Below are 23,946 nucleotides of genomic sequence, written 5' to 3'. Positions count from 1 at the left end.
GAGTGAAAAGATCAGTTCATTTTCACGCTCTGCAGGAGCCTAACTTTTCACACAGGTGCACTTAACGAGGGAATCTTGGAAAACATGTTGGAATGCGGCCCCTAACCCTAACCTCAACCCTAACCCTAACCCCTAACCCTAACCCTAACCCTAACCCATGGAGTGTCCGTGTGACATCACAGATCAAACAGCCAATCAGAAAGTGGGGGTAAGGGCGGGTGTGCCACTTTTCACTTAAACCAGGGGTGTCAACCTCCAGTCCTCGAGGGGCCGCGTTCCAATATGTTTTCCAGGTTACCCTCGTTAAACACACCTGAGTGAAAAGATCAGTTCATTTTATCGTTCTGCAGGAGCCTAACTTTTCACACAGGTGCACTTAACGAAGGAATCTTGGAAAACATGTTGGAATGCGGCCCTGAGAACTGGAGTTTGACACCTGTGACCTTTGACCATGATATTTCCCTAATAAAGTGGCCTGTTATTTGGGACACTTGAAAATGGTGGTGTACCTAATGTAGTGTCTGAGTGACGTCACAGATCAAACAGCCAATCAGAAAGTGGGGGTGAGGGCGGGTGTGGCACTTTTCACTTTCATTTAAGCTTTGACCATGATGTTTGATTATTTGATTTATAAAAACCATGATTTTTGATTATTTGATTTATAAAAAAAAAACAAAAAAAAAAACAATAAAGGATCAGTGTGTGTGTGTGGGGGGGGCGGACCATTCATTGAACGAATCTTTTGAGTAAAATGATTCTAAAGATTCAGTTCACTTAAAAGAACTCGAATGCACATCACTACTCCCTTGTTCTGTCAAAAGCTGATTTTATTCCCCACAAAATGTAGTTTTGAGATGGTGATTTTTGAGAGGAGAAAAACTTGTCAAAGCCACCTGATCTTGAGTGGTAAAAGTAATTGTTGCCTTTGTTAAATCATGAATTTACTGTGGCCAATAACATTATTGAGTTCATTTTCACCAGCTAAACCAAGTGTCAAACTCAAGGCCCGGGGGCCAGATACGGCCCGCCACAGCATTTTATGTGGCCCGCGAAGACAAATTGTGCATCAAATTCGTCAATATTAAAATTACCAATTGTTTTCACTTTTAGAAAAACAGATCCATTGCTAGCAATTTTTATTACGATTCATATTTTTAAAATATGTTAACAGTTTTTCTTAGTCTCTGTTTTGAAAACTAGTTATTCATCTAGTCATTCACTAGTTTGTTGAGTACCGTACACTAGATACAATTTGAGACATTCAAACATTTATTTGGGTTGGCAGTTTCAATGGCCCTTCGAAGGAAACCATGACTATGATGCGGCCCGCGACAAAAATAAGTTTGACACCCCTGGGCTACACCAAGGCCTGGCTACATCTACAACCTGTCCGATGCAAAAAGTCACTCGGCAGAAGACAGCATACCGTTTGAGTCATATTTTTCCATCAGGTGAGGATTGATGGTGAGCAGCTATGTGTGTTTGTTGTCCAAATACATTTAAAAATAACACATTTGGAGATTGGGCTGACTTTGTCTCAATTAAAAGTTAATCCATTTTCATTATCAAGACCAAAGTCTGTGAGAGCCTATCCCGTCTGACTAAATCCTGAACAAAGTTGCAATGCACAAGTCCGGCCAACATGAACATACCACTACATTATCAGTAACCCTACTAAAAGAGACAAAGATGAAATAACATTCAGGAAAAGTGGGAGAGAAATAGAGAGGAAGCAACGGTTTGATAAAAATATTTTATTAGAGCAGACTTGTCTGATACTACATCAGTTTTAGACACTTTCATACAGTGTTAGAAATACTGAACAATCAATTAAAAAAAGGCATTCTTTTGTTTTCTTCTTGAAATTTGGAATGTAGTGGGGCAAAGTGACATTATTTTAAGACAACATTGCTGATCACTAATTTCAAAGGACCAAGAAGTTCAGTCGCCAGGCAAATCTGCCGTGATTTCTTCAGAATAACACACACTTATACACATTCAAACTAGAACTTCAAAAACAGCAAATTCTCATGTGGGTATCGATGCTTTAAAAAAAGTATTATCCATATTAACTTGATGGATCTGGATTTCCGGGAACTAACCCTTAATTTTAAATTATATTTTTTGGAGCAGAAAAATGCATGTTCATCTCAAGAAATTTCTGTTTTTTTTTTTTTTTTTACAGACAGGAGTCAAAGGTGCTTCTAGGGTAGAACTTGAGAATGAATCTGCAGGAGACAGCAGTGTACCAGCCTGGTAAACAGAGAGAGGGGAGGGCGATCAAAACATTGATTACATGTACTCATAATTCCAACAAACAAAAGTGAAAATAATTGTGTGTTGTCGTTTTGTCTGGCCGTTATAAGGCTACTCTCTGATTCAATGAGTTTATAATGGTGCCATTATAATTGTGGGTGGTATTTTCGTTTTGTTTTGTCAAAAATACTACCAGCATGAAAGGTGTAATTAAGACAACAACAACAAATCCTACGACTTTTGCACAGTGCTTGCTGTACGACTGATATGGGAAGGAACGTTCTTACCAGCATCCAGCTCAGAAGAGCCCATTGACTTGTTCAGTCTCAGGATCTAAGTCAATGTCATAGAAACAAGGTCTGGTGGGCAGGCCAGGGATTGTGGGCATCTAGCAGCAAGAGAATAAAAAAAAATAAAAAAAGCGGATTATAATTACACAATTCACAATATGAAATCCTTATTCATGCACTAATGCAGTATATTATAGTGAAAAACTTACAGTGCCAACGAGTGGGAAGAGGAAGCCTGCACCAACACTTGCTCGGATGTCTCTGATGGGCACAATGAAGCCTGTGGGCACACCCTTCTTGTCTGCCTCGTGGGACAGCGATAGGTGAGTCTTTGCCATGCAGATTGGGAGGTTGCCAAAACCCTGAGGGAAAAGGAAGAGAACAAAAACACATTTTTACCTTGGCAATACTGATGTGGATCTTGTGATTTAATCAGCAAGAGGAATTAGCAAGTATCAATACCAGGTATCGTACCGATACCATCCTTATTTCAAGTTATAGTACTCACAATGGCGGCCGATACCATAATTAAGAACTTGTACTAGTAACGGAGAAGTGGTATTGATCTTCCCTAATAAGCAAATTCGAATGACTCTCATTCCTCTATAGAGGGAAAAAAGCAGACAGGATGAGCTGCAGACCTGTTTGGTGTAGAGCTCCACTTTGTGTTGGGCCTCTGGGAGAAGTTCAATATCATCAGCTCCATAGATCTTCTGGGCGATTATTCGGATTTTATCAGCAATAGGAAGCTAATAATGAAAAAGGAATATACACACAATTATTTGGCTGAACACAACATGGGATTTTTAGTTGGCGGGCTGTCTTGAACATATACTGTACCTCCAAGTCATAAAGGAACTTGAAGCTGCTCGGGGCGTTTGAAGCCCTCTGGACAGCCTGTCCCAGAGCAAGAGCACCCGCTCCACCTTCAGCCCAATGGTTGCAACGCACAGCGTCAAAGGCACCGGCATCTCTGGCCATGCTGCAGACCAGGTCCAGCTCACCATCAGTGTCAGTCCTGTGTAAGAAATGAATTAATCATATGTTCTATTTCCTCAATTTAAAAACAGCTTGAAAGTGAACAGCAGTGTTTGGGGGGGGAAGAGGATCTACTTACTTGAAAGCATTGACAGCCACCACCACTGGCACACCAAAGTGTTTGGCATTCTCGATCTGTTTTCTCATGTTGCTGCAGCCTTTCTCCAGCAGCTCAAGGTTCTACCCACATAATCACAGACGCACACATTAAGTTACGTTTGATTGCTTATATTTATAAAACAAACAAAATTTAAGCTAACAATGCACAGTATTTTTTTAATTCAGCAAACGAAAGATAGGGGCCCACGTTAATGGCACACTATATTAGCCCACTATATTATATTATCACATATGTCATTGTCATCTCTATTAATCAGATAACTGTTTAGATGTCCATTAAAATATGATAATGTTCTCTCACAGGTTTAAAATTAACATGACTGATCTTAACAAGTTAACAAAGGACACAGTAGCTACTGTGGGTGGGAAATATTGTCCATCAGCAGAAAGTACATTACCTCCTCAATATATTCCTTTGGTAGCGGCATTCCAGCAGTAACCTGAAAAATAAATATATTTTTAATGCTTTAGATCTATCCATTAATAGAATGAACATATTCAAAGTCACTCTAAATGATGAAGACGTGCCAGTTTTCAGTGAAAGCAATTATTGCTATTATAATTAAATAAATATTGTGTGGATAAGTGGTTGAGAGAAAACACACCGTTGGCCCCCCGCCGTGCATCTTCAGGGCGCGGACAGTGGCCACCAAAACCACCACGTGAGGTCTCAGGCCTGAGTATCGGCACTTGATGTTGAAGAATTTCTCCATCCCAATGTCAGCTCCAAAGCCAGCTTCTGTTACTGTGTGGTAAAAGTCACAATATGTGTAAGTTCATCTGATTCAAAGCTGGAGGGTAAACCGAGTTATGTCGCCAAGAAATTTATTCTTGAGAGCACACACAAACATTAACTGTTTTTCTCCACTTACCAACAAAGCCCTCTGGTCCAACCAGTTTCAAAGCAATTTTATCAGCCAAGATGGAGGAGTTGCCGTGGGCGATGTTGGCGAAAGGGCCGGCGTGGACAAATACAGGATTTCCCTGTAAAATTGGATGACTCAAATAAGACTCAAAACTGTTAAATTAAATCGGCTCGTCTGCACACTCTTTTCTTTTTTCCCCTAAGAGTTCTTTTGTCATAAACTAGTTGATAACAGGCAGTAACATAACATTCCACCCACCTCCAAAGTCTGCATAAGATTTGGCTTGATGGCATCTTTCATGAGCACAGTTAGTGCACCACACACACCCTGGAAGACATAAAAACATAACAAATGTTCAACAATGTTTTCTACCATCCTGTCACAAATTGTGTATATCTTCTTTAATTGTCATTTAGGGCGTGAAAATTTACAATGGTACATTGTGGCCACTTTGAATGACATCAAGAGCTCTGACTCCTACTACAGGTTCATTGCCAGGTTGTCATTCTGTATTTGTGTGTTTGGCTACTTTTCTTATTTGATAAATATTTGTAAATGCACATCTACTGAGCGTAACTCCAAAAGTCCGTAAGTCAAGGTACCACTGTATTGTTGATACGAGTTACTTAATGCTCCTAACCAGGTCTTCAGTGGTGATGGGCTGTCCTCCACGGCTGGTGGCCACCACCATTTTGGCTAGCCGCTCACGCATGTCCTGCAGGCTGCTGGTGAGGGCAAGCACCGCCATGATTTCACTGGCTACTGTGATGTCAAATTGGGCCTGGAGGGTAACACAGACATAAAAATATGCATGTTTTTTTGTACAACAATGCCTCCGGAATTACTGCTAATTTTTTTTCTTTTTTTTCAGTCAGAAGTTCCTATAATCTGAAGACTTCCAACACAAAAGCTGCATTAAAAATGTTGCATAGCTTCCTTTCTATATACCTCTCTTGTATAGCCCTTTTCAGTCGGCGATTGTCCAATTGTGATCTTTCGAAGGAATCGATCATTGGTGTCCAGCACTTGTGGTAATGAAAAACAACATAATTGAATGAACACATATCCACAAATGGGGGTTATAAAAAAATCTGTTGTTTTCACCTCTCTGCCAGGTTACTGAGCTTGGATCAATGTCCAAACGCGCAAAGCGGGAGATCTCATCCTCAGTCAGTGCGGTGGGATCCGTTTTGTCAATGCCTAGTCTCTAAAAGGAAAAAGCACAAAGCACAAATGTGAATGCACTGCAATGGAACAAGATGCAAAAAAAAAAGGGAAACAATGAGACTAATTAGAGAAAGTACTTTTAGTCTGTTGATCTGGAGCGGGGAGAACGTCCTCTGTCCTCCACTGAGGGGAACCAAGCGATTGTACAGAGCCTTAAAATACACACAGACACAAAGACCGTAGCGATTAATATTGTAATTTAAAAATAAAATAAACAACAGACAGAAGAGAGGAGCCACCTTGTCACTTTGCGTGGCCTCATGGAACATGCGGGCATCGATGGCAGCAGCCACCAAGTTATTGGCTGCAGTGATGGCATGGATGTCACCTGTGAGGTGGAGGTTGAACTGAAAAGAAAATTAGTTTACTATCTAAAAAATAAAAACATTTTAAAATACATAAACAGTATACTCAGGGCATGTCAGTGACATTTAAGGACTGGTGTCACAAGATTTATTTAAAACCAAAACCAGTTGCCTTGCCTTGCCCTTGCTTTACTACTGTTCTGACGCCATCTAGTGGCAACTTTGTGGGCATTTCATGTAGACGAATTCGGCCATTTGCGGCAAGGCTGGGTTCGCATGAAAAGTTTTTCTTTCCTTTTCTTTTTTTCATATATTAGAAGTCAGAATTTTGAAGGACAGTACCTCTTCCATTGGAATGACTTGAGAATATCCCCCTCCTGCAGCACCACCTGTGGACATAAAGCAAAACTCTTCAGTATAAAAAGTGTGACACTAAAGGTTCAAATTTCTGCAGATCTTAATTCAGATCACCTTTAATGCCAAATGTGGGTCCCTGGGAAGGCTGACGGACGTTAGCGAAAACATTTAACTTCATGTGGGCTCCCAGTGCTTGGACCAGGCCGATGGTGGTGGTGCTCTTTCCTTCTCCCAGTGGAGTCGGAGTAATACTACACATGGAAAATCATGTCAGAGAATTCTGTGAATATTGCTCTAAGTTACCTTGAAGATTTAAAAATCATGTTAAGATATCTACGTAGCCAAAAACAAGCACAATTCTTTTTATATGTGCGACGTACCCAGTAACCACCACATATTTGCCGTCTGGTTGCGCCTCCAGCCGCTTGATGATGCTCAGGTGGACCTTGGCCTTGGTTTTACCATATAAGTCCACCTCATCTGAGAGCAGACCCACTTCTTTTGCTAGACGGTCGATGGGCTTTGGCGCGCAGGAGCGGGAAATTACGATGTCGCTGTGAGTACACAAAGGTCACCCAAAAACACCATTAGACCCAAGTCCAATTGCTTGTGGATAGTTGATTTTTTTATTTTAAATACAGATTAGATGACAAACCTTGGCACAGGTTTCTGTAGTTTGAGTTTGGTATAAGAAATAGTCCACCTCCCTGGTTGATGGTTCTCCAAGAAACGCTTTGCACTCAGCACTGTATTCTAAACATACACAGTCACAGGTCATGTCCAAAAAAAGAAATGTTCCGGTGATATTCTTTAAAATAAAATGACTCCATTTAGTAGTTGTCATTACGAATTAACCTTACCGCCATCAGCATGGCCACTGTCATGGGTCCCACACCACCTGGAACCGGCGTGATGAAGCTTGCTTGCTCCTGGGCCGAGCTGTAGTCCACATCGCCCACAACCCGCTTGCCACTGGGTTTGCTCTCATCTGCAACACAAAAATGAAGGTAACTACAAAAGATTTACTAACAAAAAAGAAATGACCACTGAGTTTTTCAAAACATGGAACCTGGAATGAAGTTGATGCCACAATCAATAACTACTGCTCCTTTCTTGATCCATTCCCCTTTCACCATCTGTGCTTTCCCAATGCCAACAACGAGGATGTCTGCCTTGCCAACCTAGAGGCAAGAATAAGAATTAAATCTAAGTAATTAAATTTAATAAAATATAAGAGACACTTATTATATGTAAAACTGTTTTACTTTTTTAACTGTACCATTCACAATAAATGAAACAATTATTTAATAAGATCAATAAAACCTGAACTAAAAAAACAAATTGATGAAAATAGGCCTACATTTTAATTGACAGTTTCAATTTAATCAAAGTTTCAATGGGAAAAAAAACTTCAGTGGGCTGGATTAAAGGTTATACTTTTCCTGCCCCCAATTTAGAAAATAATTTCGATCTGACAAGCAGTTACCTCCTCAGCCAATTCCAGAGTTCTGGAATGACATGTGGTGACGGTGGCGTGGTTCCACAGCAGAAGGTCATGCATTGGTGCGCCTACAATCTTGCTACGACCTATCACCACTGCACGTTTACCTGTCACTGACACACCTGCAAGGAAGCAGGAGAGAAAGAGATATTTTCATTTTTGTTGTTGTCGGCATATTGTAAAAGCCTCTTTAAAGCCCCTGTAAAGTCAAATTGTGGCTAGTTGCTATAGGCCACTATTAGCTGCAAGCAGCCCTGGAATTTTTTATTCATTCAAATTTGGCAGACTTCTTAACAGTAATGTGTGATATGTCAAATTTACAAGACATTTTTGTTACTTTACAGGGTCTTTAGAGATTTTAGTATCTTGCTCTATTTACCAGTCTGTCTGATCAGTTCCATACAGCCATTTGGAGTGCATGGGATGAAACAGTCGCTCAGATCTCCACGAGACAGCTTCCCAGCATTTATGCTTGTAAGCCTTAAAACAAATACAAGACACAAACACATATCAGGGCAATTATTCGATCCTTACTGTCGACTTTAAGCTTTCTTTTTTTAACCGCATCCTTATAACTAACAAAAGGCTAACTGAATAACCTAGATAGCGATAAGTAACGATAAATATTCAAGTGAAAAAAAAAAGAGTAAATGTCCTTACCCATCTACATCCTTCTCAGGTGCCACAGCATTTGTCACCTTCTCTGTGTCGATCTTGTGGACCGAGTCTAAGGGCAACTGGACAATGAGACCGTGGACAGAAGAATTCTCATTCACCTCTGTGATGCTGTGGAGAATCTGTGGAGAGAAAAACTTGTTCAAATTTAATTTGTTAATTTAACTACCGTGCCACATTCTTTTAAGGCCTTGGTAGTCTAAATCTAAAAGTTAATTTCAAAGGTTTAGACATTCCAGACATTGTCCTCACCTCTTCCTCAGTTGCTGTGTTGGGAAGTTTCAAGTGTGTGGCTTTTATTCCAATCTACTCGACAAGACAAAGAGCTCATGTTTGATATGTCTTACAGGACAAGTGAAGCTGGGAAAGAAAACGCTTACCTCCGATGCAGCCTTTAGCTTCATGCCAATATAGAGATTGGAATCATCACGATCTCCAACCTATTGAGGCAAGCACACCATTGCTTCAAGAATTACAGAACACTGACTTCTGACAGAGATCCATTTTAATATAGAGATATTTGGAAAGCAGAAACAATAGGAAAAACACATGGCAATTCATGTGAACATATAATGCACCTGTAAAATCACTAGACCAGGTTGGAAGTTGGGGTCCTGAAGCTTCATCTGCTCTACATCCTTCTTCAAGTTCTCCCTCACCTTCCTAACAAAGAAGAAACACAAGCAAGTTTTACTTGTATAATCTTTGTTGTGAAGCAGTGTTATATATATACAAATAATTCATTGTGTTACTTTATTGGATATATTTCTGTCTGAATTATATAACTGTGTTGTAGTAGCATTTGTAGTTTTATTTGAGCAGTATATTAGGTTATATTGTGTGTAATATCTAATGAAAAAAAAATATATATAAAATACTAATACAGTCCACCTAAGATGACCAAGGAATTAACTTTAATCATTTAATGGTAAGGAATTGGTCAAATAAAGCAGCTTTTCATGAGGCTAAACTAAGTCAGCTGAGTCAATCAAAAGTTAAACGCACAAGACAAAGGTGACACTGGAGATCACTGGACTTCATTTTGCAGCAGTCAAACTAATGTTATCATTTCCTCTCTGTGAATCAATCTTAACACTGATTGCAATTATTTGTTTTATGGCACAAAACAAAGTCCCACATATTTATTCTAGCCACATCAGATGGAAATGAGAGACAAACTATGAGTTTTTAAAGGAGGGGAACTAATTTAGAACGTGACTTTGCACGAGTTGCATACAGCAAGTCATTTAACAGCTCTTGATTACACATGCATGACAGCATTTACCCAGACAAGTTAGGAGGGAAATATCCATTTGCTGGCTGGAAACGTGAATAAAACCACAAATTAGTTGATTGTTGTACTTATTTGAAAACGTAGCAGCAAACTTTAGGTCCTCACCAAAAAAATTATGGAAATATCAGTTGAATAGTATAAAATGGGAATTAGAATTAGAATGACAGATTGTGTAATGCTTCGTGTAATAAATAATCAGCTAATGAGTGCATGGCTGCCAGGTCTTGTGACTGCTGCACAATGGAACTAAATGTTCTGATTATCAGAAGTAACATTACAATTGTTGCTTAACTGTATCTTAACATCAAACGTTACGTTGTTGGAACTAACATAGTAGCTGACAAATGTACCTGGTAAACTGTCAAAGAGGACAAAGATCACATCACAAGTACCCTAAATTGTTGCGTAATTCGGCACTCATCACTCATTGCACAGTCAGGCCTGTTGAAGTCAATATTACATAACAGATCTTTTTATAATCGATTAGTAAAATAACGATTCCTCGACAGGGTAATCCTCATCACATTATGAACTTCTAATTTTTCAAACACATGCGACTCTCACGTGGTCTACACCTTGCAAAAGAAGACACCGCAATTTACATTAATAATCATTCTTCAAATGTGGGATGATGATTTCACAATATATGCAGGTAAAACGCACAAAAGTAATTCTGATTTTGCAGGATAAGGAGGCTTGACTTAGTGTAGTTGCCAATCGTCCCGCACACATGACCACCACCATGCCGCGGTGAGCTCGGTCAAATCAACACTGCTTTGAGGCACATGACTGTAAAACAAAAAAATAAAAAATAAACACAGACTTACGCCGAAACCTCTTTCCCATGTATGACTTGTGCTGGCATCTTAGTAGGTTGACAGATCGTTCGTATCTCCTTTCTGGACCACGCGCACTGGTTCCTAAAATACTGTATATGCCTCAAGACTTTTGGGACGTAAAGCGACAAAACTGACGTAAAACGCTCTATCCGGGATCACTGTACTCACTTTGACCAATCGGCGTGCTCGTCACAGAAATAGGCGGGGTTATCGTGAAACTGTCAATCCTTGAAAACCAATCGAGTGCTTGCTTTAGCCCGACTAAAGATTCAATCCACCAATTAAGATTGAAATAAGGGAAACATACTATTATTTAGTGTCAGTCGTGTTTTCTTTTCAACAAAGTGTGTAGCTCAGTACTCCTGACCCTTCGTTGAGCCGTGGCTCGCATTTTACATTAGAAAATTCTAACAGATTGGACACTGATAGGTGATGTTTTCCCCGTAGGTACACACAAGGGGGCGCTACGTTCTTGAACAAAGAGGCGCATACGGTATTAATATAATTATTTCCTGTGCCCCCTACCATTTGGATTGCATATGCATGTTGGCTTTTAAGAATGGCACGTGATTTAGCTGCACAATCTCTTGTATGTATTATATTTCTGCGTATATATGAAGTTTATTTGTAATACATAGCATTTGATGATACTTTGCATTGTATTGACATGTATAAGAAAAGCAGACTGTACCGTTTAAGGCAGGCATTTATTTTAAAACTGGGTACAACTGCACCTCACAGACTGACTACAATGTATGTAAAATGGATTTCATTCAAAAGTGGAAGGCTACTGTTGCTAGGGTTAGCATGTATTTCCAGTACTAATCCACAGGATAGTTAAATTCAACATCATTGCCTGTCGCACAATGGGACATAGAAAAAATAAAGACGAAGAAGCAGAGTGGTCATTTGGCTAACATTGACATCATTTTTTTTTCTTTACACAAACGTACAAGTGGTCGTCCATCAGATTTCTTTGAACAAGCACTTTGGTGAAAGTGGTGCCAATGACATTAGATAGGCCACAAGTGTACAAACTCGGGTTTAACATCCTTTTTCTTTTTGCAGATTTACGTTTGCAGATTTACTATCAGCTTCACGCCAAAAGCAGTTTGGCCTACACAAATAGAAAACAAAACAAAAACATTGTATTTAACAGACATGATGGTGACGGCACAAAATTACGCCTGCATAATTTGTGCAGCCCATTCTGGAAGGGTGTTAACAAAAAAAACACAAAAAAAAAGTTGATAAGACTACAGGACATGAAACAAAAATTTAAATCATAAATACAGCACCCATTCACATCTTAGTAAATTACATGTTTGAAAAATTGAAAGAAAAACGCACAATATCACGGCCTTTATAATTTAAACCTAATCTAAAGTCTCTTATTTTAATTGAAGTACTAAACGGTGACTTTTAGCATATCAGGGGCAATGCAGAAGAACACATCTCCTTTAGAGCGACAATGCACAAACACACAAAAAGTTGCAATTCTTGTACACCTGAAACAGTCAGTTTGAATCTACCTGTTCCTAAAAAGAAAACATGAATGGAATGAACAAGCATGCACATCAAAATGAGGCTTACGTCATCAAGTAGCCTGTGATCGGACATCAGCGGCCACAAGTGTTAATCAACACGTGCTCCGTTACAGCAAAAACAAGATTGCCTTGGCTTTTTAAAGACGCACAACTTCATATTTTTCTTATTGCATGACGTAAATGCCATTATCGTAAATGCATACTATATGCGCATCTTACAATATGTGTCAAACTTTTTTTGGGGGGGTAAGTGCAACTCGGACCTTGCAAACAAAAGTGTTCATATTAGTATGTTGATGACGCTCAAACATGAACAACACTTCCATTATTTTGATTAGTTTCATAATGTCTTCTGAATGCTATTGATTAGATTCTTATTTTCAGACAAATGATAGAAATGTTTTCGTTGTTACCTGCTGCTGACAGTTTTGACTGCGCACTCCAGTCTTCCTCAGAAGACGCCAAATTCCGCTGCGCTTTCCTGGCCAACGGTTCCACGTTGGTGAAGACGGCTCGGGCACTTGGCCTGTGACCAAAGATTCACTCGAGTATATCACATCCAGCTCCATCAATGGACTCAAGTCTAGTTGAAGGAGGACTTAATGTCACCTTAACCATCAGGTTACTCATGTATGGAAAGGAGGTTGGAAGTATCATTGGCAAGAAAGGAGAGTCAGGGAAGAAAATGAGAGAAGAGAGTGGCACCCACATCAACATCTCTGATGGGAACTGTCCAGAGAGGATCATAACCCTGGCAGGACCCACCACCTCCATTTTCAAAATGTTCTCCATGATCATAGAGAAACTGGAGGAGGACATAAGCACCTCCATGACTAACAGTACAGCCACCAGCAAACCACCAGTCACCATGCGCCTCGTTGTGCCTGCCAGCCAGTGCGGCACGCTCATCGGCAAAGGGGGCGGCAAGATCAAAGAAATCAGAGAATCAGCAGGAGCTCCCCAACTCAACAGAACGTGCCATCACAGAAGATTCGCAATGGGAGACCCACTATCCGCAATGAGCAGTTTTTTCATGGAAGACCTGGAAACCAAAGCCATCAACACAGCACCCACTCTCTGTAAACCCACATTCTGGAAAAGATACGTTGACGACATCCTGGGAAAAAAATTAAATCTGGACTCACACAAGAGCTCACCAACCATCTGAACACCATGGACAACACTGGCAACATACAATTCACACACGAAGAGGAAATAAACCGGACCATATCTTTCCTGGACATGAACATACACCACAAAGACGATGGCAGCATCAAGATTACAGTTTACAGGAAACCCACCCATACGGACCAGTACCTCCTCTGGACATCAGAACACCCCATAGCACACAAACTATCAGTAGTCAGAACATTATACGACCGGACCACCACCATAACTGAAGATAAAGACAGACAGGAGGAGGAAACACTCATTCAACAAGTTCTCACACGTTGTCAATATCCAAGATGGGCCATAAACAAAGGAGAACAAGTCAAAAACCACCAGGGGGGGACGGGCCGGCTCGGCGGCTTTTGACAGGTCTGCCGAGCCGCCCAATGAATAAATGACACGTCGGATGACGGCTCTGAAGAAGACTGGAGCGCGCAGTCGAAACTATCGGCAGCAGGTAACAACGAAAACATTTCTATCATTTGTCTGAAAATAAGAATCTAATCAATAACACTTCCATTAATCTACTGGGGCGCAACTGTTAGACAGCATCTAACGCCACGACAAAGAAAAACAGACATTTTTATTTTGATGCACACAAGAACTGACGGCTGCAATTTAGGATAAAAAAGATGCTTTGGCACTATATATATATATATATATATATATATATATATATATATATATATATATATATATATATATATATATATATATATATATAGGTTATATCTTTATATATTTGTGACCAAAGTCTTGCTTGAATGGGGAATGCGTTTTAACCTGCTTGGAGGTGGTCAATGAGTCTGCTTGTTGTCTTTGGAGTGGCTATTCTTCGAAGAGATAGAGCGAACTTCTCTTTCAGTGCTCTTTGTACGGTGCATGTGCTTTAACAGATGAACACCAGACAGCTATAAGAAGCAGACAGAGGTTGACCCAGTTGTGCGAGGCAACACAGACCCGCATTGAATCCTAAATATAGCACCAGTTGGCATTGCAGACAGACCAAAGGGTGCACAGAGGGTCAGGTTCAACAAAAGACAAGCGAGAGCACGATGTGACTTTTAAAGATGCAAAAGGGGTGAGAACAGAGAATGGAGGAACGTGACACCTTTTCACACGCATACACACGATTGACCCAGTGTGATCAAACATTTACAGGCGATGCACTAAGGATATATTTATATCTATACATTTAATTTAGACTATTTACAAGTGAGAGAAACGCAGCCCTTGTTGAGAAAATAGAAAGAGTTGAAATCCTACTTTTGTGAAGCATATATCGTAATGCAGAACCTCGTGTCTGCACGCACGAGTATCTATTCTGCATGCAGACGCAAAACCAAAACAATCCTATCCGACATGCAGATACCCCTTAAGCATACACACGGACACGCGCACGGACACACAGCTACCTGGCCAACAAACATTCATACGACTACACCGTCTACTCTTTTGCAGCAGTTGAACACAAGGTCCTCGTTGCAGCGGGGGGAGGGAGGGGGGAGAAGTAGAAAATAAATAAATAAATGATCAATGGCTAAATAGGGGCAAACAGTTTGCTCAAGTACAAGAATTTTTAAACAAAACCGTGACAATTCTTTTTTTTTTTCCCCCATAATCCTCTGGAAAATGGCTCCAAGTCTTCATTGTGGTCCAGCAGACATAAAGCAGACGTGTCCCCATGGCCGGAGCAGCAGCCATTGCCATGTCAGCACAAGGCTCTTTATCTTCTCTGCAGACGCATCCCCCAACACCCCACCTGACCAGCCAGGAAGCCAGGCGATCGCATACATCCCGCCAGCCAGCCAGCAAGCTTGTTGTCCACTGCTGCTCATGCTGGTGTTTGGCAATCCTTTGCACCTCGAGGATGAAAAGGATGTGGGGACGGAATAAGGATTCAACGGGGGGGAGGCGGGGGGATTGCAGCTTCGTATTCAAGTTGACTCATTAGGTGCTCGTTGGTTGGGCCATGGGTCAAAGGGAAGTCAGACCAAAGTTACAGCGGCAATAAATCATGCCGCTGGAGTCCAACCAGCTATCTGAGATGGGGTCATAGCGTTGGACAGTGTTCAGGTAAGATGATCCTGAGTGACCTCCCACGACATAGAGGTAATTGTCCACTATGGCAGAACCCACACCTGTAAGACACAAAAAGTTGATACAATTCTATGAATGTTTACTGAATCCAAATTATCATATGATGACAATTTGGAAAAGTCGAACGAACACTGAGTCAGGTTAATGCTAAATATCATGGCTTCCCCAAATTTTGAATAGATACCATATGTGGCCCGGCAATATTAAAATGTAATTTTCAACGACTGTACAATATTAACTCACCAGTGCGTGGATCGTTCATTGGTCGACAGGCTGTCCACTGGTTCTGGTGTGGGTCATACCTCTCGATGCTGGACAGGTGCGAGACCCCATTGTGTCCTCCCACCACAAATATGAAGCCAAGCATGACACCCACGCCGAAATTAATCCTCTTGTCTGCCATGGGGGCTACCATTTCCCAGGCATCTTTGCTCGGGTCGTACCGCTCCACACTGTATGAAGAAGAGGCATAAGTAACATTTACTAGTCATCTACTGGACAGTAGTCGTTAAGATAGTAAGAAGTAGCCTACGACGGCATGGAATTTGTTTGCACTTGAATTTCAAAATATTTTTCTTGAAACTATACCAACATAGTTTGCAACCAAATAAAACAGACCTAACTTTGTTGTGACCCATGCAACATAAATTTGGCTCCATATAAATCGATTAAATGAATCCTCCCAAAGACACACTGGAACATTTGCAATCTGGGATTGTTTTGCATGAGGCAAGAGAACAAAAGCCATTGGGAGGAAAGGGGGCGGGGGGGGGGGGGGGGGGGGGGGGGCATCAGTCCCCTGAGGGTTTCTGTTCAAACACAAACTCCTGAAGGCTTTTGGGAGTCAAGGAAACGAGCAACAGAGACAGTGCTTACCAATGAGCCACAGCAACGGCACTCACTGAAACTTCAGCTTCCACTTCACTTTTGACTTCACTCATAAACAAGCCTCTCGCCTTTTTCTCAGAAACACGACATTCGGCGCTTTGATTACTAGATTTAAAAAACTTTTTCGAAAAACACTGTGTGTGCCACTTCCTGGTTTTAATAAAGCAGCTCATGCCGTCCCACATTTGGTTATTTCACAACTGAATCGTACCTGTTCATATGAGCCGGTCCATATCCTCCAATAGCATAAACCATGCCATCCAGCACAGCGGTGGCAAAGCAGCTGCGGGACTTGGTCATTGGTGCCACAGGCTGCCACTCCTTCAATTTGGGGACGTACTTTTCTCCTGACTGGAGGTAATATTGGCCATCATAGCCTCCAAGTGCATACAGCTCTCCAGCCAGGACCACCACGCCAAGTGTGCTGCGACACTCGGCCATATGCTCTACTGAAGACCAGGTGTTACTTTCAGGGTCCCAGCTCTCCACCGTGCTTTCGTGCCTCCTGTAGCTAATGCCCTGTCTCATGTGTGTGGCGATGCCTCCCACCACATACACCTTGTGGTCAAGCACTGCCACTCCAAACTCATATCTGGGAACACTGAGTGGCGCTAGTCCTATCCATGAATCCGTCTGAGGGAAATACATTTCCATGCTGCAAGAAAAAAAGCAGATTACATCTGTTAGCTATACTGGTAACATACAAAAGGGAAGAAAACAACTGCTAGCATTTGGTGATTACCTTTCTAATGTGGCGAATAGTCCAGCCTTGCCTCCTACTGCCAGCAGTACCTTTGGGGCACACCTTGGTCTTGCAGACAACACAGTCTGATAGGAGAGTCTATGCTCAGGCATGAAATGATATTTGAGGGCCTCGTTGAGCAAGTGTTTGCATGCGTGGTCATCTCGTATGAGATGATTTGCTTCATATAAACGAGTTAGAAATTTGACGCTGAGAAGTGGAAGGCGTACACAGTGCAGGAGCTGAGCCAAATGCTGCTGTCGTTCCGTTACATCGTATTTAATCCAAGACTCCAAGGCATAAAATACAGTCTCCTCCGTTACCACCTTAAGACAGTCATTGGACACAATTTCATCCAGCTCTGCCCTCGTCAGTTCAAAAAACTCTTCAGTCTGACAGACCTCTTCGAAATTCTCACAAATGAACTTTGTTGCAGCCAGGCATAGATCATGACAGCCATATGTCTCTGCAAAACGAGAGATACCGATACAGTTCCCAGCATCCAGCTGGCTTTCCAGGAAGGAACAGCATTCCTTTAGTACTAGCTTGACCTGGAGTAGGTTGGCTGCCGGTAGCAAAGATTCTACAGTTTCCTGGGAGATGAACACTGTGCCAGTGTATGCGTACTCAACAATGGCCTATGAGAAGTGAGAAACAGAGTCAGGAAAATAACGGTAGAAAAATTATTATTTCATTTTAAGCGGCTTCCATCTTACCTGCAAGGCTGTCTCGTCAATACACTGGAATTCAACCTCAGCGGTTTCTTTTTCGGACAGGTTACCTGTGAACATGGCCTTGAAGTAGGGACTAATGCTTGCCAGCACTACTTTGTGGGCATGGATTTTGGCATCGCCCACCCGGAGCACAATGTCGCATAGTTCGTGGTCCTGCCGCAAGAGCTGGAGGCCTTGCAGCAGTTGTTCAGAATGCGGCCGTGTGAGACTGGCAAACATATAAGACTGGTCCTGCTGGTCCATCTGGAAGCAGAAGCACATCAAATGACGTTATATTGACAGTTTTTCTCTAATCCAAACTCTAAACTGTAATATTTTCCTTTAGTTAGACACCTGAAAAAACAAGGTATATAAAAGACATGCAAGGAAATGACATGCTGTTTTAGATTCATAAAATATTGGTGAAAGGCTTCCATCATTCAGAGCAGCTTTAAGTAACCATGAGCATCTTGTGCTAAAGATGCAGGTTCAATGGCAGGCAACGTTTTTTTAATAAAACGTCTAGAGCTACAGCGCGTGTGTGACAATAGATTCTATCACAATCGAAAGGGTAACGAGTTTATTGACAAGTGCTTCTACACGGTTTGTCAAATAATTGCACGATTGAAAGCTTGCTAACTACCTCTTAGCGTCACATCATCTTGAGTGCTAGCTAGTACAGTCAACCCAAACACCGCTAAATTTAGCACTAACACATTTCTGACGGCCGCGTGTTAGCATTTACACGAAAATGCGGAATTGTCAGGAACATGACATTACAAGAAAAAAAACACTAGACCTATATGTTCTGTATGGAGTAGCACTGCAGAAAATAGCTGCTAAAAATAAACACGGTTACGAGCTGCATCATTGATTGATATACAGTAACATGGCTGACAGAGACAGACAAAACGTAACATTTTGGTAAGCTGTCCGCTAATAAGTTGCGTGTCATTACGACACGAGCAAAACGAACCTGGAACTTAATCGTGCGCCGTCTGCTGAGCCGCTGTGGTGATCGATTTTGCAGTGACGGGAGTTCAGCAGTGACGAGAGGGAACCCCGGGCGGCTATCAAGCAAAACAACCCACTGCCAAGCTAGCCACAAAGCTACAGATAAATTCGTTTTATAATGAGCGTGTAAATAGCACACCACTTCCGTTACTTTCAAACTAACAGCACAACCACTTGTACTCCTTTCAAAATAAAAGCTAATATTATTTGTTTTTATTTCAAATATAAGGATGTGAATAATGCGATTATGGGTACTATAAAAAACAATAAAAAAATAAAAAAGATTATTTATAATTACTAACATGAACACTACTATAGTAAAGTACGTTTAATACTACTACTACTACTACTACTAATAATAATAATAATAATAATAATAATAATAATAATAATAATAATAATAATAATAATAATAATGATAATAATAATAATAATAATAATAATAATAATAACTGGGTAGCACGTCCGCCTCACAGTTCAGAGGGTATGGTTTCGATTCACCTCCAGCCCTCCCTATGTGAGTTTGCATGTTCTCCCCGGGCCCGCGTGGGTTTTCTCCGGGCACACCGGTTTCCTCCCACATCCCAAAGTAATGACACACGAATTTATGCCCAATTTGTCTTCGCGGGCCACATAAAATAATGTGGCGGGTCGTATCTGGCGGCTATAGGGCGTCCGGGACCTGACTCAAATGACATCATCATTACGTAACAGGAAGTAGCGACAACGACAAAACCGCGCTTGGTTTAAAGCACTCAAACAGGCGCGTATCGCCTTCCATTTGCCTGCATCTGATAAACACGCAACTTATGTGGTGGATCAGTAACATTAGCTACACGACAACCGCAACGACGAAAGAGGTAAGTTTCGACGATGGACCTAAGTTATCATGTTAGCAGCACGTTAGCAACGTTATTTGTTGTACTGCTTGGTTGCAGTACAGAAGTGCGGGCTGCTTTCATTAGCAAGGTAACTACCACAATGCTAACTCTATGATATTTAGCTTGATTATCCTCGACGAATGTTGGATCTCAAATGTTGGTTCTTGCCTGTACCAAGAGCAATACTGTGGAAATACTCAAAGTCGAGGATTAGCAGTGATAGTTGCAGGCAGGGATGCTCCGGATTTTAAATCTCAATGCCCTCATGCACTCGACCAGATGATAACACGTAATCACGTTTGCTAAAACGGGTCCGATCTACATGAAATTTCGTTTTGTGTATTGGGTTGCTTTGTAACGGTGTAAACAAGACAAGTTGACGCCTATTGTATGTTGCTTGAGATGTCTGTCGTTGAGAAAGAAAACTAAAGATGTGGAGTTATAGTTGGTTCTTTATTGGCAAGATCTTGGTTGTTTAATGGCGGTCAGTACACCCGGCAATACAGCAGATGAAACGACAACCCCCACTCTCCAGGTAAGAAGGTTTTGTGCTGCCCGGTAAAGGCGGAAAAGCAAAAGGATGTCCTTATAAGGATGTCAAACTCAAGGCCCGGGGGCCAGATACGGCCCGCCACATCATTTTATGTGGGCCGCGAAGACAAATTGTGCATCAAATTTGTGTGCCATTAGTGGAATTGCAAATTGTCTTCACTTTCAATAATATCTTTTCTTTTTAATATTTGACCAGTTTTTACTCGTCTGATTTGAAAACGAGTTATTTGCCAGTTTGTTTTGTAGCTTTTACTGTATATAATATGAGGTGTTCATACATTTATATGGGTTGCCAGTCATAATGGCCCAACGAAAGAAGCTATGACTACAATGCAGCCCGTGAAAAAATTAGTTTGACACCCGTGTTCTGCTCTGCTGTTGCCTGACTATTTGGTATCGTCACCTGACTATTTGATATCTATGCAAGAGTCACTGCCCTGTGTGTGTGTGTGTGTGTGTTTATGTGTGTGTGTGTGTGTGTGTGTGTGTGTGTGTGTGTGTGTGTGTGTGTGTGTGTGTGTGGTCAGTACCTATGTGTATTGGAAGGTTACACAGCTCTGTGTGCTGTATACGTGCTCTGATTGAGCAGTCATGTTTATATAAAATAAGACGAACGTCCTCAATCAACAACAATCCATAGAATCTATGGCATAGATAAAAGCTAAAGAGTTGATCTAATTATTCCAACACCTATTTTCGTTTTGTTAGGAATTCCTAGGTACATAGGCGTCACTAGACTGTCTTTTACTAAGTGTATTTTCTTGCCAAACTATCTAGCACAGCACAAAATACTATTGTGTAAATACGGAATCACCTATATTCAATTACTTCAACAAATAGCTCGCTCGCCGCTGTCCAAAAGACACTTTTTTTAGCCAAACATTTTTGAACAAGTGTTGTGATTGCAGTGTGAAAATGTCTGGGACCACAGCAGAGTACGTGAAGGAAAAGGACCGCAGTCGTCGACGACTGGAGCATCTTTGGCTGCAGCCTTATGTTGTGTTGCGCAGAGCAGGTTAGTACACGTCTAGCTTCTATTATGAATCCTCTTCCAGTGTTTATTTTTAATAGAATTCTATTGAAATCATGTGTGATATGCTGATTGAAAAAGTCCTTGCATAGGTTTTGCCAGTTTCTCTTCAACTGTAACTTTCATTGTTAAGATGTGTTTGTCTTGTTTTGCAGACATCAGTGAAGCTATTCATCCTAAGCAGGAGGAGCCAGACCGCACTCGCATTAAAGAGGAAGATGTGGGCAAAGAGGTCCACCACTTCAATGAACAAATGGAGCAGAAGTTTCTATGCACTATAAAAGAGGAAGAGCCGGAGCGGCCTTGTAATGTAGAGGAGGGAGAGGACTCCTGCGACATTAGAAGAGAGGAGGAAGATACCTGCAAGATGCCATTGACTGGTGTTCCTGTGACGTGTTTAGATGAGGGTCAACATAAGGTGAGCACAGGGGTGGAGCCTCCAAGCTGCAGCTCAAGTCAACAAATGACCAGAGTAAGTAATGGAGACCACTGTGGAGGATCACAAGCAGCTCTACCGTCAGATAGTTGTGAGGTGTTGTCACATGTTCCTGCTGCTGCTGATGAGTCTCAAAACAAACACAGGCAATGTTCTCACTGTGGAATTTTTTTTGCTCATAGCAGGAGCTTGAAACGACACATGAGAATGCAAACAAGAAAGATTTTTTTTTTCTGCTCAGATTGTGGCCAAAAATTCTCTCGGAGGGAACATTTAACAGTGCACACAAGAATCCACACTGGCGAGAAACCTTTTTCATGCTCAGTTTGTGGCCAAAAATTCTCTGAGAAGGGAAGCTTAAAATCTCATACAAGAACCCACGCTGGCGAGAAACCTTTTTCATGCTCAGATTGTGGCCAAAGCTTCTTTCAAAGGGTAAGCTTAAAATCTCATACAAGAATCCACACTGGCGAGAAACCTTTTTCATGCACAGTTTGTGGCCAAAAATTCTCTCAGAAGGGAAACTTAAAATCTCATACAAGAATCCACAATGGTGAGAAACCTTTTTCATGCTCAGTTTGTGGCAAAAAATTCTCTCACAATGGACATTTAAAAACGCACACAAGAACCCACACTGGCGAGAAACCTTTTTCATGCTCAGTTTGTGGCCAAAAATTCTCCGAGAAGGGAAGCTTAAAATCTCATACAAGAATCCATACTGGCGAGAAACCTTTTTCATGCTCAGTTTGTGGCCAAAACTTCTCTCACAGGACAACTTTTAAAAGTCACACAAGAACCCACACTGGCGAGAAACCTTTTTCATGCTCAGATTGTGGCCAAAAATTCTCTCGGAGGGAACATTTAACAATGCACACAAGAATCCACACTGGCGAGAAACCTTTATCATGCTCAGTTTGTGGCAAAAAATTCTCTCGAAGGGATAAGTTAAAATCTCATACAAGAATCCACACTGGCGAAAAACCTTTTTCATGCTCAGTTTGTGGCCAAAAATTCTCTCACAAGGGAAACTTAAAATCTCATACAAGAACCCACACTGGTGAGAAACCTTTTTCATGCTCAGTTTGTGGCCAACAATTCTCTGAGAGTGGACATTTAAAAAGGCACACAAGAATCCACACTGGCGAGAAACCTTTTTCATGCTCAGTTTGTGGCCAACAATTCTCTCAGAGGGCAAGCTTAATCAGGCACACAGAAGCCCACACCTAACCCTGTTGCCTGCTCAGTCAGTTGCCAAAGAGTCTCTTTTGACAATTCGGAGTGTCTTGGGGAGATGAGCAATGATCCATGAAGTTCTCACCTTCTATTTGAGCAGACTTTATGACAATTCTATTCTAGTATGCACCTTTTGATTGAGATGCTGAACTCCTTTACTACAGTGAGAAGTCCATTTCATTTTAGTTTTACCAATGAATTTGAAAATAAAGTTAACCGGCCTCGAGATGATAATAGTTTTGTATTTTTCATTATACTTGATGTTTATTTTGTTTTTAGTTGTTTGTTCATATTCAGGGTGAGTTGCTTAGTTTTTATTAGTGGCTGTTTAGGATTTTGTTTTGTTCTGCTTTTCATGTTCATGTGGATCAATAAAATGAAAAATAAAATAGTGTTGGATATTCCCCAGTTTTTTTGTTACTTTGCCTTGCTAATAACACGTTAAAATGTACTTGAGATGCATTAAGACATTTCATTAAAGAGTTGTTTACTTCACACTACTCATATTGAAGTCTCAAGCTCATTTGCTGCGTCTTATTTGTATTAATTATATTTATATTAAATTGTGTAAAATGTAAATAAAAACAACGATGTGAAAATCCTTCTCAACCCATATTCCATTGAATACACCACAAAGACAACATATTTAATGTTCAAACTGATAAACTCAATTGTTTTTTGCCAAATAATTAACTTAGAATTTCATGGCTGCAACACGTCCAGTAGAAGTTGAGAAAGGTGGCAAAAAATACCGAGAATGCTGAGAAAAGCTCATCAAACACCTATTTAGAACATCCCACATGTGATCAGGCTAATTGGGAAGAGGTGGGTATCATAATTGGGTATAAAAGGAGCCTCCCCAAACATGCTCA

The 23,946-nt window shown here is 41.0% G+C and overlaps 3 protein-coding genes across 3 annotated transcripts; 1 reads left to right on the top strand and 2 right to left on the bottom strand.

Annotated features, from left to right (window-relative positions):
* Positions 1–1,739: 1,739 nt before the first annotated feature.
* Positions 1,740–10,910, bottom strand: mthfd1b (methylenetetrahydrofolate dehydrogenase (NADP+ dependent) 1b). The gene is made up of 28 exons (XM_088401313.1): positions 10,757–10,910; positions 9,214–9,298; positions 9,016–9,075; positions 8,888–8,941; positions 8,621–8,757; positions 8,340–8,440; positions 7,946–8,082; positions 7,529–7,640; positions 7,320–7,447; positions 7,115–7,212; positions 6,840–7,013; positions 6,574–6,710; positions 6,445–6,491; positions 6,037–6,144; positions 5,875–5,949; positions 5,675–5,777; positions 5,519–5,595; positions 5,211–5,351; positions 4,829–4,897; positions 4,577–4,688; positions 4,310–4,449; positions 4,103–4,144; positions 3,664–3,764; positions 3,387–3,564; positions 3,188–3,295; positions 2,756–2,908; positions 2,544–2,644; positions 1,740–2,253 (listed from the first exon to the last, which is right to left on the bottom strand). The coding sequence occupies exons 1-27, from the start codon at positions 10,792–10,794 to the stop codon at positions 2,555–2,557; spliced, it is 2,805 nt and encodes a 934-aa protein (XP_088257439.1). The 5' UTR covers positions 10,795–10,910; the 3' UTR covers positions 1,740–2,253; positions 2,544–2,554.
* Positions 10,911–11,456: 546 nt separating this feature from the next.
* Positions 11,457–19,068, bottom strand: klhl28 (kelch like family member 28). Its single transcript, XM_088401153.1, has 6 exons — positions 18,905–19,068; positions 17,932–18,192; positions 17,216–17,853; positions 16,685–17,128; positions 15,829–16,037; positions 11,457–15,626 (listed from the first exon to the last, which is right to left on the bottom strand). Exons 2-6 carry the CDS (start codon positions 18,190–18,192, stop codon positions 15,463–15,465), a joined length of 1,716 nt encoding a protein of 571 aa, XP_088257279.1. The 5' UTR covers positions 18,905–19,068; the 3' UTR covers positions 11,457–15,462.
* A 569-nt stretch (positions 19,069–19,637) lies between these two features.
* On the top strand, positions 19,638–23,475 carry LOC148385484 (uncharacterized). The gene is made up of 3 exons (XM_088400738.1): positions 19,638–19,802; positions 21,284–21,390; positions 21,561–23,475. Exons 2-3 carry the CDS (start codon positions 21,291–21,293, stop codon positions 23,066–23,068), a joined length of 1,608 nt encoding a protein of 535 aa, XP_088256864.1. The 5' UTR covers positions 19,638–19,802; positions 21,284–21,290; the 3' UTR covers positions 23,069–23,475.
* The last annotated feature ends 471 nt before the right edge of the window (positions 23,476–23,946 follow it).

The sequence above is a fragment of the Syngnathus floridae genome, chromosome 16, assembly GCF_059516105.1.
Source record: "Syngnathus floridae isolate MCC-2025c chromosome 16, RoL_Sflo_1.0, whole genome shotgun sequence".
Classification (NCBI taxonomy): Eukaryota; Metazoa; Chordata; class Actinopteri; order Syngnathiformes; family Syngnathidae; genus Syngnathus; species Syngnathus floridae.
Note: the sequence above shows the minus strand (reverse complement) of the source record. Positions and strands in the feature narration are given on the sequence as shown.

Coding starts and splice junctions, on each gene's coding strand:
- mthfd1b (XM_088401313.1), bottom strand. CDS start 10,794: ATGCCAGCACAAGTCATACATGGGAAAGAGGTTTCGGC. Junction 8,441..8,620: donor CCTGAGAAGGATGTAGATGG/GTAAGGACATTT, acceptor ATTTGTTTTAAG/GCTTACAAGCATAAATGCTG. Junction 5,950..6,036: donor AGGCCACGCAAAGTGACAAG/GTGGCTCCTCTC, acceptor GTGTATTTTAAG/GCTCTGTACAATCGCTTGGT.
- klhl28 (XM_088401153.1), bottom strand. CDS start 18,192: ATGGACCAGCAGGACCAGTCTTATATGTTTGCCAGTCTCACACGGCCG. Junction 17,854..17,931: donor TTGACGAGACAGCCTTGCAG/GTAAGATGGAAG, acceptor CACTTCTCATAG/GCCATTGTTGAGTACGCATA. Junction 17,129..17,215: donor CTATTCGCCACATTAGAAAG/GTAATCACCAAA, acceptor TTTTTCTTGCAG/CATGGAAATGTATTTCCCTC.
- LOC148385484 (XM_088400738.1), top strand. CDS start 21,291: ATGTCTGGGACCACAGCAGAGTACGTGAAGGAAAAGGACCGCAGTCGT. Junction 21,391..21,560: donor TGTTGTGTTGCGCAGAGCAG/GTTAGTACACGT, acceptor CTTGTTTTGCAG/ACATCAGTGAAGCTATTCAT.